The 15,663-nt window shown below is 58.4% G+C and overlaps 2 protein-coding genes across 2 annotated transcripts; both read right to left on the bottom strand.

Annotated features, from left to right (window-relative positions):
• Positions 1-531: 531 nt before the first annotated feature.
• On the bottom strand, positions 532-2,590 carry VOLCADRAFT_107222 (uncharacterized protein). The gene is made up of 3 exons (XM_002956340.1): positions 2,349-2,590; positions 1,973-2,068; positions 532-1,160 (listed from the first exon to the last, which is right to left on the bottom strand). The coding sequence occupies exons 1-3, from the start codon at positions 2,571-2,573 to the stop codon at positions 984-986; spliced, it is 498 nt and encodes a 165-aa protein (XP_002956386.1). The 5' UTR covers positions 2,574-2,590; the 3' UTR covers positions 532-983.
• Positions 2,591-4,557: 1,967 nt separating this feature from the next.
• On the bottom strand, positions 4,558-6,942 carry VOLCADRAFT_97414 (uncharacterized protein; the record flags this gene model as incomplete). The annotated part of the gene is made up of 5 exons (XM_002956339.1): positions 4,558-5,124; positions 5,399-5,553; positions 6,016-6,205; positions 6,434-6,606; positions 6,825-6,942. The coding sequence occupies 5 exons, from the start codon at positions 6,940-6,942 to the stop codon at positions 4,558-4,560; spliced, it is 1,203 nt and encodes a 400-aa protein (XP_002956385.1).
• Positions 6,943-15,663: the final 8,721 nt, after the last annotated feature.

Below are 15,663 nucleotides of genomic sequence, written 5' to 3'. Positions count from 1 at the left end.
TGGCACCGTTCCAGGTGGTAAACCTCGCACACGTTTGCTTCGCCGCGGGTGAAAGGTCTGACAGGTGAGAGATCGTTGGTTGGTTGGTTCAATCAACAGTTGCTAGGAACTGTCTCTGCGGGGCCCCTCGGGGAGTTGCGGGTGGACTCCGCACGCGCCACTTTGTAGCGGGCATCACTTAAGAGTGAGGCTCATGTTCAAATGTTCCTGCTATTGCACAAATGCAAAATATATTGTTACGATGTTGAATTTTTCTAATACTGATAGGAATGTTGCATAAACTTAGAGAGAGTTTGGCCCATTGTAAGCAGATCGTTTCGCCCATAGGCTGGTTCACCTAGCGAAGTCTTTGTGAAAATAAGAACCGCACACCGCCTTCCTCGGCACTAGCAAGTGCGCAAATACAACATTAGCATACTCCATAGTCTGGAAGAGACTCGTGGTCGCGAGGTTGAGGGGGGAAATCTCGAGTAGGAGGCCGCGGCAGTAGCGGCGGTGACGGCGGCTGTGGTGACACTGGTGCCGGAAAAACAGCCTCAACAATTACAAGACACATTAGCGCCCGCACACGCAAGGCCCCCGCCCAATTGCAGCTCCAGCACAAGCAGCAGCCAAGCAACACCCCACCATGTGCATCGCCGAACGGACATACACATGTGCCACCTACGAGCCAGACACCGCAACCAGCTCCAATTTGCAGCGCTCACACAACCCTGGCTGCCCAAAAAGCATCAGACCCCTACACCATATCACATCAGGTGATATGCAGCCCCAATATGAAAGTGGTGGGACCCAGGAGACCCCGGGGGAACCTTCGTTAGTGCCTTGCGTCCCGTTGCCTGCATGGCCACGTCTTCCACCTCTTCACAAACCCAGTGGGCTCCAACACTCCAGTATTGCTCCTCCTGCTGATGCTGATGCTCCTCCATCTCCGTCTGCCCCTCTCGGTCTCTCCTCCCCTTCCTCTCCTCGCCCTTTGCTTCTCACAGCACGCCAGCCTCTGTCAGGAGCTTCTGAAGAGTGCCGTTGGCCGCAGCTGCCGCCGTGTCGTCGCCGCCGCCCAGGAACTTGCCGTTGATGAAGACGCGGGGCACACTGCGGCCGCCCGTGACCTCCAGCAACGCGTCTTGCATGACGTCCGTGTCGGGCCGCTCGTCCAGCTGCCGTGTCGGCAAGCCGTTGGTGTGTGTTGGGATTGCCACATAATCATGATCGGCATGAGCGGTTGAACATCCGGGGCCGCGACGTTGACGTTCGCGGGAGCGGTCGACCGAGGGCCGGTTGCATGGCCGAACGGGAGTTTGAGGTGTCAGGAGGAGGGGGAAGAAAAGACGGCACGTCAGATATGGGCATTGAGCCATACTTTACAAGGCTTAGCAGATGGCAAAAAATAATAGCACCACCCGCCTGTAAGTGGGGTAGGGCAGTACACGACAATTAGTCGAAGTAGCTAGTGACCATGTAGCTTGGCAAGCGGGCGCCATGACCACCGTGTATGCCTGCTTGCCCGTGTGCCAGAACTCTACCATGTTTCATGTTATGACGACGTTGCTGTGCGGAGTGAAAGCTTTGTGAAATTCTATATACTGCTGCAGACTTCAGGTGCAACGTGGCGGCCGTGTAGCAACGCAGCTGCAACACGCATGGAGGCCTTATGCTCACGAGGTGTCGCGGCTCAGATAGCGCGTGCCCATCGGTTCAAAGAGACTTGGGGCAAGGCTTGTAAACCCGCATGCAGACACGCTGCTTGCTGGCCAATCAGCTCTCCAGTAAGCTTTTAAGCGGTGGTTTAAGTGCCCGCGAAGGAATTATCTCACACCTAACGCGTGCGGCGCACCAATCTACGGTATATCATTAGCGCCGCATGAGCTCGTGCGCAGAATGCCTGCGCGGCAATTCGCTCGCTACACGCACGCCAGGTAGGTTCTACATAGGACTCTTGAGGTTGCAAGTGGCAACCGATGACGCCTACCTCGACAACCGTGTACTGGTTGGGCTTAATGAACTGGTTGAGGGCATTCTTCGCTTTCACGCAGTACGGGCAGTAGGTCTTGCTGTACACCATCACCTGGAGGGTCACAAGGGTGGCGAACACACCACAGAGACCCAACTCAGCGCTGGACGAGCGCAGCACCCCCCACCGACAATCGGTGAAGTTAAGCATACCAATATGGTTTAGACAAGCTTGGCCGCTTCTGCCTGTCCGCCTGAAAGGGCCCCCGCCGTCGCAAGGACGGAACCACTAACAGATCCCATCAACGAGTCAGGAGGAAAGCGATGTATGACGACCGATGTATACGTGACAGCTTCTCCTAAAATAATATGTGCACAATTCCGTTCCAACTGACCTTATTCGCCGTGATGGCCGCATTGATCTCCTGCAGCGCCTCGGCCTTGCCCATGTTTCCACCCGGTTTTGCGGACTGATTACCCGTTTTGTCGAAGGATTGGCTTTTCCGGGCGTAAAGTACTTCAGCAAGCTGTTTTGGTGAACGGACGAGCCAGGCAATAGAGAGACAACACGCTGTCACAATGATTAGCTGTAAGATATCACTTCTTATTGAGACGGGCATCGTCCCTGACGCACCGTTGTGCGTTAGGACTGGCCGTTGGGCCTGGGGCATTTCTGGCATCGCCGCTTCTAACGGTTTCATCAACGACACAGTCTTTGCCAGCCAGTTGTACTGTGGCAGCGGACTGTCGCCAAAACAAACGAACCATTGTAGTCATGCATGTGTGCATCGATCATAAACCAATGGAAGACGGAAGCTTCCGGTTGGTGACCCTTCTCTTTGATGCTAGCCGCGCCCCGCAACCAACCCACCCACAAAGTATAAATTTGCGCCGGCACCACACTGCCGCAAACCTTCTATTAAATGCATTCTGGAAGGGAGGAAATGGAAACAGGGAAAAGGACACTGGCCCGAAGCCATAAACTAGTAATTGGCTCGAGACACACAGACCGTTTGCCATTCGATACTGCAAGATACGGCAGACTCACCACTACCGCACCACAAGCACATTTCCTATATTCGCCTAAAATCCGATAACGAGTTCGCCTCTTCGTCGCATGGCAGGCGTCTCACAGGATTCCTTAAACCTGTCAACTTATTGCTAAGGTCTGCCCTGTCCATCATTGCAGCCCCCCCCGGCTCTCCCCCCGGCTCTCCTCGCCCCCTGCTCCCGCGAGCACCACACCCCCCGCGCGTACCCTTGAGCTCGCCAACCGCGCACTGTTGCGCCTGGAACTCTTCAAGGCAAGGCTCCCGAACATCACATACCGTACTCAACCTCAGAAGGGATGACATCAAAGAACCCGAGCGCCCAGTCAGTCTCTGTCTGTGTGGCCTGTGCTATCTATGCCTTAGCGGTTTGACTTGCTTCGCGCACAAATGCATTCCTGGCTCTCGTGATTTCCCAACAGGTGACTACGTCCAACAGCTTGAAAATAACGACAGGCAAGGGCAGTGATGGTGGGTTGGTGGCAAGGGCAGCGGCGGTGGGGTCGCACCGGATCAAGGCGGAAGGCAAGTGGGCAGCGGCCCCCGGCAGCTCTCCCCCCTGCTCTCCCTCCATACCGCGGTCTGCGAAACCCTAAGCCCTAAGCAACAGAGAGTCACATTCCCCAGGAGGCATGCACCTTCAACCGGGAGAAGCCACCACCTCACAGGTGCTGATGGCGATGCTGTTGATCCCGCTGAGTCCTCGGCTGCATCGTCTTTCCGCTTCTTATTTTCAAGCCGTTCGATATCTCCGCACAAGGACAGCCTTTTCTAGCTGTTGTGATGCACCTGTAATAACGAGCTTCTGGTTAACACCTCTTGGTGTGTTAGGGCTTCGGTGTGTGTGTGGGGGGGGGTGACGCATGGCTGCGGTGAGCGCGTTGTGAGCGAGGTGAATCGGTACCGCAGGTAAAACACCATTCGCGACAAATACGCGGCTCCGCCTTCCAGGACGGCCGCTCGCGTCAGTCCCCACTCCCCAGCCTTGAGCTGAGCGAACAGTCAAACTACTCTCTTATTGACGCCATGGCGCGGCCGCGCCTAAACAGGGTATGGCCCATCACCTAATCCACAAACACGCGCACACACATGCACGCCCCCATATACACACGCACCCCCCTCTCTCTCTCTCTCTCTCTCTCTCTCTCTCTCTCTCTCTCTCTCTCTCTCTCTCTCTTACACACACACACACACAGACACACACACACACCCTCTTTCTCTCCTCCGGTGCTTCCCGCCAGCGTCTCAGTTCTCTCCACACACGCCGCCCCGCGCCGCCCAAGGCCATTGGGCCACTACAACATCGTCGACTATAAAACGAGCACGCGGCACCACACATGAAAAACAATATACGGAATCAGCAGTATTACTATACACAGTATGAGATGACCGTAAAACGAATACGTTGCCGAGACGGTCTTCCCCACAGCCACCTTCCACTCTCGCCAGCTGTTTCCTTAGATGGATTAGCGTTGCCCCCAAGTAGTTCTCTGTGGAGGACCTCCACCTCCACCTCCATTTACTGCTCAGCCGGTTCAACAGCTGGCCAGCTCCTCTACGCATCCAGCAGGAACTCATCACTGGTCAGCACAATGCCAGGATCCACACCGCCGTCACTGCTGGCGGCCCCGCCAGTGGAAGTGGTGATAGCGCCATCCTGCGGCCTGCCAGTACCGCCGCCGCCGCCACCTGCGTCCCCAAAGGAGGAGACCACACGAGGTCCTACCGGCAGCCCCTCCGGCGGCGGCGCCCCCGCCGTGCCAACCCCTGCGATACCCTGGAGCTGCTGCAGCTGTTGCTGAAGGTCCGTCGGCGCCGCTGCTATACCGACAAGGGCAGGCGCCGACTGCATGCCGCCGGTGGCGGCGGCGGCGGCGGCGGCGGCAGCGGCAGCTGCTGCCGCTGCCGTGGCCGCCGCCACAGCAGGATCCAACTCAAGCTGCGGATTCTGCTGCTGCATTTGCTGTTGCACGTGCTGTTGTTGTTGTTGTTGTTGTTGTTGCTGGGCCGGGTCCTCTGGTTCTTCTGTGTGGGACTCCACGAAGCCCTCGCGCTTCTGCCGCATGGCCCGATGAGCGGCCTGCCGGCGGCCCTCACTGCGAAGCGTCTCGATGAGCTCGTCCTGCGGAGGGCAGTAGTCGTGGTAGTAGTAGTAGTAGTAGTGTAGCAAAAGCCGACATCAGCCCCGATCAGCGAATTCATACACCCATATCAGATCGATCAACCGGCTTCATGCCGGTACGTTTTCTCCTCCCTTTTTTCGCAGGCATCCTCGCCTCCCCGCGGTAATTTACCCGTGAAAGGAGACGATTTATTGTTCCAAGAGGATGACGTCACTGGTAGTGAATTTCATGGCCGCGAACGCTGCTGGGCACCGTACACCTGTGGACGTTTACCTGCGTGATGGCCTGCAGCCACGCAAACTCCTTCTCGTACTCGGTAGGATCGAAGTTGGTGATGCCGCTCTTCACGCCCGCGGCGTTGTGCAGCTCGCACCAAAGCATCATCTTGTCGTACGCTCGGGCAGCTTCCTCCTCGTTGTCGAAGCAACCTGTGGAGGCACGGGCAGAACAGGATACGGAAAAGAGCGGCGTCAGAGCGATTACAAAAACCCAAAGGTTGGTTGGCTCCTGTTCATTCGACGAAGTGTCCAGATCCACATCCACCAGAATTGCAAAGTTGTGATATCCGGATATCCGATCAGCATATGCGTTCCCTTTGACGCTTGGATTTTGAGAGGATTGGCATTCAGGCAGAGAAAGCTGGGGTGATGACGGGGTAATGTTACGTGGCCCAGCGACGGGGCTCCCTCTCCAACTACACTCCCTATGCACGTCGCGCTTACATCGGCAGTAAGTGGAGATGCTGACACCTGAGCTACAGCAGGGTGATGGCAACACAGCGGATAGCAGCGCCTGCTCGTATTGGCAGAGCTGCCCTCCATCCACCGCGCAGGAGGCCCGAGGATTGGCACAGGCTGCGTAAGGGCGGCCCGAGAGCGATTTGTTCTTACCGAGGGAGGTGGGTTTGCCGTTGCGGCGGAACTGCGCCTCCCAGCGCTTGGTGGGGAAGGTCTGATGCACGCCGCGGTACTTGGATGTGTACGTGCGCCCTGAGCCGTTCCCCTTGCTCTTTACTGCACGGAGCAGCTTCATGGCGGTGCCCATTTTCCCAACAGGCACCTGGTGTTGCGCGACGGCTTTCTGCACAGGCAGGATAAGGTGGTGGGGATAGCATCTGTGGGGGTGCAGTCGATTGTTTTCAGTTGTGTAACGATGTTTACTGCACCCATGGGTACTTTTGGGTTGGGGTGCAGGGCCTGCTCGGAAGCTGAGAAGGTTCTGCGGTTGTGTATTTCTTGAACAGCTTGTTTGGGCTGTAATGGAATCCTCTACCCCCTCTATTGCAGAATCCTTCTATTGCAGACTCACCATGCGTTGCTGGACCCGGAGTGCCGCGTTTGACGGCATCTGGGCTTGCCGGTTCCTGGCGGGCCTATGAGAGCCCCAGTCAGCAACACTTAGTCCAACCTCCTGCAAGTACTCCAGCTCGCGGATAGTAACAGACCGCGGTCTGCATATCGTGGGCTGGAAAAGCAGTGCGCCTTGGCGGAGGCGTGCCTGCGGGGAGCCACATCATGTGTGACCCACGAGGCCAACCTCTGACCGCCTTTCAATGAGCACGGCCTTGCCTGTAACAAGTCTAGCTGTTCTTTTACTGCCATACCACCACCCATCTGTATAAGCTCCGGCCTGTAATGCGTAGCAACAAGTTGGCAAATTTACTTGGCAAGTCACCTGGGTCAAAAGAGGTAAGCCTTACCAGGAGTATCGGCGCGAAATGCCTGGAAGGCTGCCCAATACCCGTATTTGCTGATTAGCCTGCCCACTGCTGCTAGCCTCTTGCAGAGGACCAACTTCAGACGGGCGCTCCACCACATCGTGAACAGCTTGCAGCTCCTGGCCACATTCTTCCTTTGCTGATATTGAGTGTAGATCGGCAGACATGATAATTTACATAAGTTCCTAAGCTTAATGTAGAAGTAAGCGGTTACAGTAGTTACACAAAGAATAAGTACAGAGCAGTTCGCAGATACAAAATTATTAGCATTCAGTGTAATAACTGAAGCGGTTTAGGCTTTGTCAAACGAAATCTCAACCGCACGAGCCAGTACGAACGGTCGTTGCAGTAACAGAGTCGTCTGTCTTGGCCAGTTCTACCTCGTCTCGCACGCTATGATCAGACAAATGCAGCGCTAACGAACTGCAAAACATTAGAGCCGCCCTCAATCAGGGGGTTCCCGTACAGAAGAATAAGCGTCCAGTGAGCACCGAAACCAACCGTCATGGAAGGTTGTCGCCTACGCAGCGCCCGTGTCACCGCCCGGCGTCTCCCGATCCCGTAGCAATGGCCACGACGACATACTTGAAATTCGAAGCGCGTCAAAGCTATCCTGAACCACACGCCCCGCCCGACCCATCCCACCGCCGCCGCCACCAAACAACATGATACCCTGATCCCCGCTGCCCACGTTACCACCCAGCACCAGAGCTCCAAACGTGTCAAGCGCAGGCGTATTGGGCGACGTGCATTGCATCGGAACGGGGACTTCCGCTCCCAGGTCCTGGTCGAGCGTACTTTCCACGTCTCCAAGAGCTCCCCCCACTTCCAACCTGCCATAAAGCTCGGTCCTGTCTAAGGCTGCGGTAACAAGGCTATCAGGATGGGGCATGCTGACAGGGGTCGCGCCCTGCGCTGCAGTTATTCCAAACCCCAGGAAGCTCTCAGCCACGCCCGATGGAGGGAAGATGTGTGTACCTGGCAGAGCCGGGGTCGTGCCAGCCGCGGAGGGGTCCCAAGAGAATCGCAGCTTAGGGTGCGGCAGCAGGTTCGGCGTGATGCCGCTGCTGTTGGGGCCGCCCGCCGCGGACACCTTTGCACGGTTTGCAGCAACGGCGAGGGCGTTTAACGGGAACTTGAGCTGCTGTGGATGGGAAAAAGCGGAGCATGGGTGCGAACACAGTAACAATTAGGAAGTATGAAAGCCGTTGATGGTGCCTTAATAAAGCATGTGGGCTGTGCGCATCAGGGCACGACCGGAACAGCACATCCTTGGCCAACGGTGACCATGAGCCATGCCATGGGATCCACAACTCAACGACAATGTGAGCTGCGACATAACATTGACTCGCGCGCCTTCGTTGGGACAAATCCTTGACGGGGTCTCAAATACCATAGCCAGGTTCTTCCCCAACAGGCTTATCCCAACAGGAGATGAGTCTGGGCGTGTGTAGCGAAGAACGGATCTTACTCTGTAAGAAAGCAGTTTAAAGCTTCCGCACACATAAAAAATATCCGCACAAAGACTCCGTTAGGGCAACATCTTTGAGGCACTTCAAACCTACCCCGGGGCCTGGAGTGAGGACCTGACCATATCGCATTGAGACGATGCTGTGCGGCGTGGGGGCCACTGTCCCCGTTGCGCCCGCCGCCAGCCCCGTGGGCGGCAGGCCCAGCGGATACGCCGCTGTAACCAAAGGCTGCTTGCGGACCACGGCGGTTCCATCACCATGCCCAGCACCAAAGGGACCAGTGGCCTCACTGCCTTCCAGAGGCAAGCTTGTAGACGAGGGTGGCTGCAGCGTTACATCGCCAGGACGCGCTCCAAACGCATGAAAGCTGGGTGACGGACCCTGGTCGGTGGCTGAGGATTGGCCGTCACTGTGAGCTGCGCCAAAGCCAAAGCCGCCAGAGTCTACAGAGGCACTGATGGCTGCGAGGGCCCCAGGTGTTGCGACAAGGCTGGTACAAGGACTTGCGTCCACCAGCCAGCTTAGGTCCTGCATGCGTGGCAGGACCAGGGAAGAATGGGTACGAGGGTCGCAAGCGGATGTGAAATCTAAGCTCCGGAAACGGAGAGTATTGAAAGTGCCGCCTGCGGAAGCCTCATCGGCAACATGGCGAATAAAATAACTCAAGCATGAGAAGGCCACGCTCTTGCAACCTGCAGAGATGTAAACACACGGATGGTAACTTTCGTGACCCCCTAAGTTACGTAAACTTGTGTCCACGTGCTGTTAAACATATCATTGTGAAAAAGAATTGCGAGAGCCAGAACATCCTGAGCGCAGCGTTTCCCGGTGGCGCACCGGCGGACGCTTGGGTGTCGGATCCGTTTCAGTAGGCGCGCCGTTGGCTGTCATCCCGTGGATGTCATCCCCCTGGACCTCCTGTGGCTTCTCGTCACAGAGCTCCACTTTGACGGGATTCTCGGAAGCAGCAGTGGATGAGACAGTTGCCATGCCCGGCTGTCCGTCCTGGATGTAAGAACGCACACGGGGGGGCCAGTATGTCAAAGCGGGTTGTATACGCAACTGTCTCGCGTCTGGCCGTTGCCTTTAAAACTCGTGTGGCTGTATGGGCTGTGCAGTTGCAATAAACGCATCATGCCCAGAAGGCAGATTGATTAAGCCCAGGAGGCGACATGACCGCACCAGCCAACCGTGCACTTGTATCCCCCGCGCGCACCTTGGTGTGCAACGCCGCTGCACTGTCTGGCGTCGGCACACGGGAAGGCTGCCCTTCGGCTTGGGCGGTAGACAAGTCAGAGCGTCCACGCACTACCGCCCCTTTCGCTCCAGTTGCACCAGCTGCGCCAGAGTGCTTCGCCAACGTGGGTGCCGGCTTCCCGCGCTGAAGCTGGGGCCCAGAGCCACCATGCGTGGGCCCTGCGGGCTGCCTTGCGACAGCTCGCGGCTGGCATGGCTGCAGCACCGGTGCCTTGCGCGCTGGCGGCCGGTCTGGTTGTGAAGTTAGTCCCTGTATGGATGCCCGTGCACCGACAGTTCTTGCCATCAGCTTGCCAGGCGGTGCCGGGCCGGTGTTGTTTGCCGCCGCCGCTGGCGCATCAGTGTTCGCAGCCGTCGGCTCCTGGACGTGTGCTGGGTTAGAGCTCGTGCGGGCCAGCAGCACTTCGTAGTGGCTGCGGCGATGCGTTCGCTCCTGTTCCACGTTGAGTCTGGCGGTCTGGGCTGCAGCCTCCGGCCGCACGGCCGCACCAGTAGTGGCCAAGGCGCTGCTGCGGGGCAGCGGCCGTTGCGCATTCCTCGTGTTGTCCTCCGTCACGGTGGTGGGTCCCTGGGGAGCTGCGGCGCGGCCGTGCTGCGACGCAGCGTCGCCTATGCGGTTCCCAAATACAGTCGACGGCTTGACCTTGGGCGCTGCAGCAGCGGTAGGGGGCCCGGCAGCGGCTGCGACGGCTTTCGTATGCTTGCCACCGCATGCAATGCTTACAGGCACGGTCGTTGGTGCCTTCTGCGCACCGGCACCGCTGCCGGCTGTCGTCTTTGCTGGCGGAGCCGCTGTCGCCCCTGTTGCTTTGGAAGCACAAGCTGCGCTGCTGCTGCTGCCTGCAGCAGCAGCAGGAGCGGTGGTAGTGCCCGACAAGGGCTTGTGCACGGCGCCTGGGCGAGCAGATTGGGACCGCGGCACCACATTCACACCTGCAGCAGACGCGCCTGTCGCCAACCTGGCTGTTGGTGGGCGGCCAGTATCAGCCGCAACACAGGCGACAGTTCCAACAGCACGCCCGGCGGTTGTGGCAGCGAAGTCAATCTTGGCTTTAGCCTTCATTGTACCGCCCAGCACTGCCCGAGCAGACATTGCAGGTGGGTCCCGTGCAATTTCCTGACTCTCAGGCTGTCTTGGCAGCTGGGGGACACCTAATGGACGCTTAGCGGCTTGCACCTCGGCCACGGCAGCCTGTGTGCTCGGTGCCGCGGTCGTAACCGGCACCATGCCGGACAAGTGGACCGAAGAGAGCCGCCGCGCAGGGGGCGCGCCGCCCGGGGCCCCTGGACTGCGCGTCAAAACGGGCTGGTGCCGCAGAGGCACCAGGTCTGCAGCGACGGCGGCGCTGGAATTACACGGATGCGGAGTCCCAGTGGGCGACTTGCACGGCGCCAGGCGCTCGAGGTTGAGCTTCGGCACGAGCGGAATCTGCACCGGCGCCTCCACCATTGACAATGCAGTGATCGCCGGTGGCACCAGCACCTTGAGATCCGGAACGCCCGAGGTAAACTGCGACGGGATCTGCAGGGGCACATGCTCCGTTGCTGCGCCGCCAGCGAGACTGCTCCTTCTTCGGCGTGTACTCGCTGATAGAGAGCGATTGCTCTTTCCTACCAGAGGTCCCCGGAGCGCCGGGCTGCTGGACGGCCGTCCTGTACACCGCAGCGCACCAACTTTGCCACCCGCAGACGTCACGCGCTCGGCAGCGCCTGCTTCTAGTGCAGCGACCGGATTGCGCTCCTGGCGGGCCCGCTTGGATGGAGACGTGACGGGAGCCGCCGCCCGCTTGGTGGTTGGCAGCTTTTCAGGGCTGTTGCGGGAAGCCTCGATGGTGGCCGGTGCAGCCTGCGGCTCTGGTGTGGCCTGCGCGTTGCTGTACCTGCCTGCTGCTGCACCAGACACGCTTGCTCCGCCGGCGCTGCTAACGCGACCCAGCCTCACCTGGGGGTGAATCTCTTCCCCATCAGGCTCACCTTCCTTGCCAGTATGGGCATTAGAAGAAACCTCCGCTGCACGCTTGCTCTTGGTTTGCTTTCCGGTCTCCTTCAGGGCTGCCGTGGGAAACCCTGCTGCAAGGCTCTTTCCAGTGTGCACCGCAGCCGCGCGGGCTCCCCCAGTTGCCAGTGCCGCCTTAGTAGTTGCCGAAGCGGCATTCGCAGCGGATTGCCTGGAGCCAGCACCAGCCTTCACGGCAACAACACCCAACGAATTGCGTCGCGCGCCCGGCGCATCACCCGTTGTGCCATTCTGACTGCCAACAGCAACCACCTTGGTTTCTGGGTCCCCAGCTTTCGCAGTAGACGATGGCTTCGAGCGGGCTGACCGCCTTGCGCGCGGCTGGTCAGGCGCCACCTGTATCTTGGCCGATGGGAGGCTGATGCCGGTGCCTGAGGAGCCAGCTTCAGCTGCTGCGGCAACCGGAGCGGCCGCGGCTGGACCCGCGGGCGCTGCTGTGCCCAGCAGACCAACTGGTGCACGAGATACAACCGGTGGGCATTTCATAACGGAGAAGGGCGTCACGGGCGGCGAGATCCCCATGGCAGGACGCACTCGCTTGACGAACAAGGGTGTCCCTGTCCCCGTGGCGACCGCCTCTGGTTCCTCGCCTGGTGCTGCCGCAATTACCGCCGTCTTGAAGTCGCCGCCTCTGTGAGCTGCTGGGGGCGGTGCTGGGCCTCCGATCATCCCAGTGTTGTGCGGCAGCGTTGTCTGCATTGCCATGCGAGGCGCAGCTTCCCGCGCTGCGTCGGCCCCGATAGTGCTAGGCCGGCGCGGCTTCTGCGAGGACTGTCGACCAGGCGTAGCAGCTGCAGTGCTGCCGGCCTTCGTTGCCCGCTGCTGGGATTGCTTGCCTGAGGTCGGTTGCTTTGCAGTAGGTGCCGGCGTGTCGCGCGTGTCGGAGCGCTGGCGATGCGCCGAGGTCACTCCGGCAGCCGCCTTGCGAACAATGTCTGCATTCCTGGGCGTGCCACAAGCATGCCCAGCGCGGGGTGTGCATACGGGTGCTCCATATGTTTTCTCAGGCTTTATGTTTGCACGGGGCTGACCCTGAGCGTATGTTGAGTCTGCCGCGCCAAGGGAGGCCCTCCTGTCCGCGCAAGCGCTGCCGCTTGTTTCGCCGCTGCCTTCCAGCAGGCCGTCGAGCATAAACCCCGCAGGAAGGAGTGCTTGTATGTCCAAGTTTTTTGAGCTGGCTGGCGAATACGCAACGGTTTCCAGTTGCGCAAAGCACAACGGATCGTCAGCCAGAAGCTTGAGGGATGGCGTGCTGTCTGGGGGAAGCAGGTGCCGCGAGCCCGAAGGGTGGTCGGCAGCGTCTGCCATGGCAGCAGCAGGCGTGCTGACATCCTTTTTGTGCCGGTCGACATTGTCGGCAGCGGCATACGGCTGGCCGTCCGGTTCGGCTGTAACTGGGCTTCGTTGGATTTCTGTAGCGGTAGCATCTGGGTTCCGTTGGACTTCTGCAATGGCTGCGACTGGGCTCTGCTGGGGTTCCCCAGCGCCTGCGACTGGAGTCCGTTGGAGGTCACCAGCGGTTGCGACTGGGCTCCGGGATGCTGCTGCGCCTTGGAAAGCAGTCTGTTTGTCTGCGACGTTTCCGGCATCGGCAACTCTGAGCTCAGGTTCTGTTACGCTCCTCAGTTTTGACGGTCCTAGCGCTGTAATCCCCGAGCCGTAGGAGCTTGGCCTGCTGCCAACAGCTTTCACGCAGCTGGTTGGGATGCCATCAGCAAACATAAGCGTCTTCCCGAGATGCTTCCGGGATTGCACGGTTGGACATCCGTCAGGTTTGGCAGGCTGCGATGACCTAAGACCTGTCCCCATAGCCGAGTAAAAAACCACGCTGTCAGATACTTGGGCACTGTCATATGTCTTGTTGCTGAATGGCGTAAAAAATTGGGCTTGGTGAGCCTGGTCAGCATTGGCTGGCGTCAACATCTGCTTGAGGTCAGCGAGCTGACCCAGCGAACAACTAACAGAAACCCCCAGTGCAGGATTATCAAAGCTCGTGAAATCATTATCGCGTTTCCTGGGCTCGGCATCCGTGTTAGGAGAGCTGGAGCACAGCAATGGTAGCGTTTCCCGTGCTGACATATCTCCACTCTATTAACATAGCAACAATCAGTGCGTTATACTGCAGAGTGGAGGTACGGTTCCATACGAAGAAGCATTACAGTTCGCACAGTTGTGCAGCAATTTTTAAAATGTCGTAACGCGGATCCCACAACCAAGGGATCCTTCCGGCATGCCAAGGGCATAGTAATACAGCTTGTGATACACATACAGAAGCCAAGGTTTCACAAATGCACAGTACCCCACAGTAGAAGGGCAATAGAAGGGCAGCACCGCCGTAGGTTGCAGTTCAAGCCATTAAAACGCATGTGGGCCAACGAGAATAATAACCGGCGCTGGTAGCACAGGGCGGCCTGCGCGGCCATCCTACACGCCACCCTGCCCGCCCAAGTATGGATAATTCAGCCAAAGACAGGCGACACGAAGCAGTTCATGTCAGGAAAACAGCAAATGTCCCCGGGATGGGAGCATGGCACCTCAAGTGGCCCCGGCCATCGCAAAGCTGTTTCCTTCAAGGCCATACGTACAGCAGCCCTGTGCAGCCCGTGCCAGCCATTTCGGCCAAAGCAACCAGCAACAAGCGCCGTGGCTTTCGGGCCACCCGTCCGCCTCCCCGCGCAACCCTTCCCAAGATACAAAAACTGCAGCATCAGCTTAGCTGTAGGACCCATCCCACAAGGTGGTATATGTCATAGCATGCCGTAGCACATTACAACGAAACCCAACAAAGTAAACCCCCAACAGCTGGTTCTCAGCAGCCGCGCCCGGCGCTAAACGCGCCATAAAACTCTCCCCAGCAGCCGATTACCGCCTTGGCCGGAAGCAGCTCTACATGCGCCAGTAGTCACACAAAGGCGCCGCGCTTGACTAGAGTTTGCTGTAACCGCGCCCCGCACTCGAAGTACTGCGTGCATTTCCGCCGGGTGAGTGGCGGGGTTCTCCCTCAGCGTCGCGAGACGCGTGGGTGAAGTCGCATGCCAGGCTCGTCTTAAAAAAGTCTCCAAATATGTACATAAACCTGCGAGGTCGATGAGGCAGCAATGTGACAATCTTAAGGTGGGCCCTTCCTTTCTTTGCAGCACCGTGAATCGTGAAAAAAGTGGAAATGTGTTTTTTTTAAATGTAAGCAACACGGTGAACTGCGCAACTTTCCCATGCATGTCTTGGCAGGCGCGGCCAACTCCCTCACCCAAAGGAGGGAGCAAGGCACAGCCCCCAGCCGCAGCACGTGCAAGCATGCAGTGATCAGTGGGCCTTACACGTACAGCAACAGCATTTGACAGTATCTTTCCCCTTGTGCAGCAAAAGACATGGGGATATCGTAACACGCCCGAGGATGCTGACGGGGAGCGGGGCTGCCCTACTACGACTCACAACAGCCGCAACTACTTCTTTGCCGCAGCCTTCGCTTACCAGATGCCGACTAGCATCCCTGGGACTGCTCCCAGCGCCGTCCGTACCGCCTGCTCCACCGTGCTCAACACTTTCGCATCGCATACACAGGATTCGCTCGCGCCCGCCTGCATCGCAAGCCAGTACAGCGTCCCGCGCCCCAATCAGCGCAGACATCCAGCAGCAAAGGTTGAAGACAGTCGGTGCCAATCAAATGCGCCAAACAGAAATATTCCTTTGGGCTTTTGAGCAGAAAGTTTCATGCGACCTCTTCGCCCAATCGGCATTGCCTGAGACATCGTCGACGCTAGTGATATCTCCTTTGCGTTTTGTACGTACTGTGCATACATATAGTCCTACTCCTGCTACTCCATTTCTCGACTGGCTGCGCTGCTGAGTACTTCTCGCAGCAGACCGAGTCACAGAAGATCACGAGCACCCTTACTGCACACGCGCGCGTGTACGTTGTACCTGAACGAACTCGAACAGCCGCAGGTTAAGGCACGTGGAGGGACAAGCCGCCGCCGCTGGCCAGCCGTTCTTGATCATCGTGGCCAGGACGAGATCACCGCTTGCGGCCGCCATCTCCCCGGCCGTGACCGTCCAGTCGACGTACCCGTTTTTC

Source organism: Volvox carteri (assembly GCF_000143455.1).
Source record: "Volvox carteri f. nagariensis unplaced genomic scaffold VOLCAscaffold_60, whole genome shotgun sequence".
In the NCBI taxonomy this organism is placed as follows: domain Eukaryota; kingdom Viridiplantae; phylum Chlorophyta; class Chlorophyceae; order Chlamydomonadales; family Volvocaceae; genus Volvox; species Volvox carteri.
This window is presented reverse-complemented; position numbering and strand designations above follow the sequence as displayed.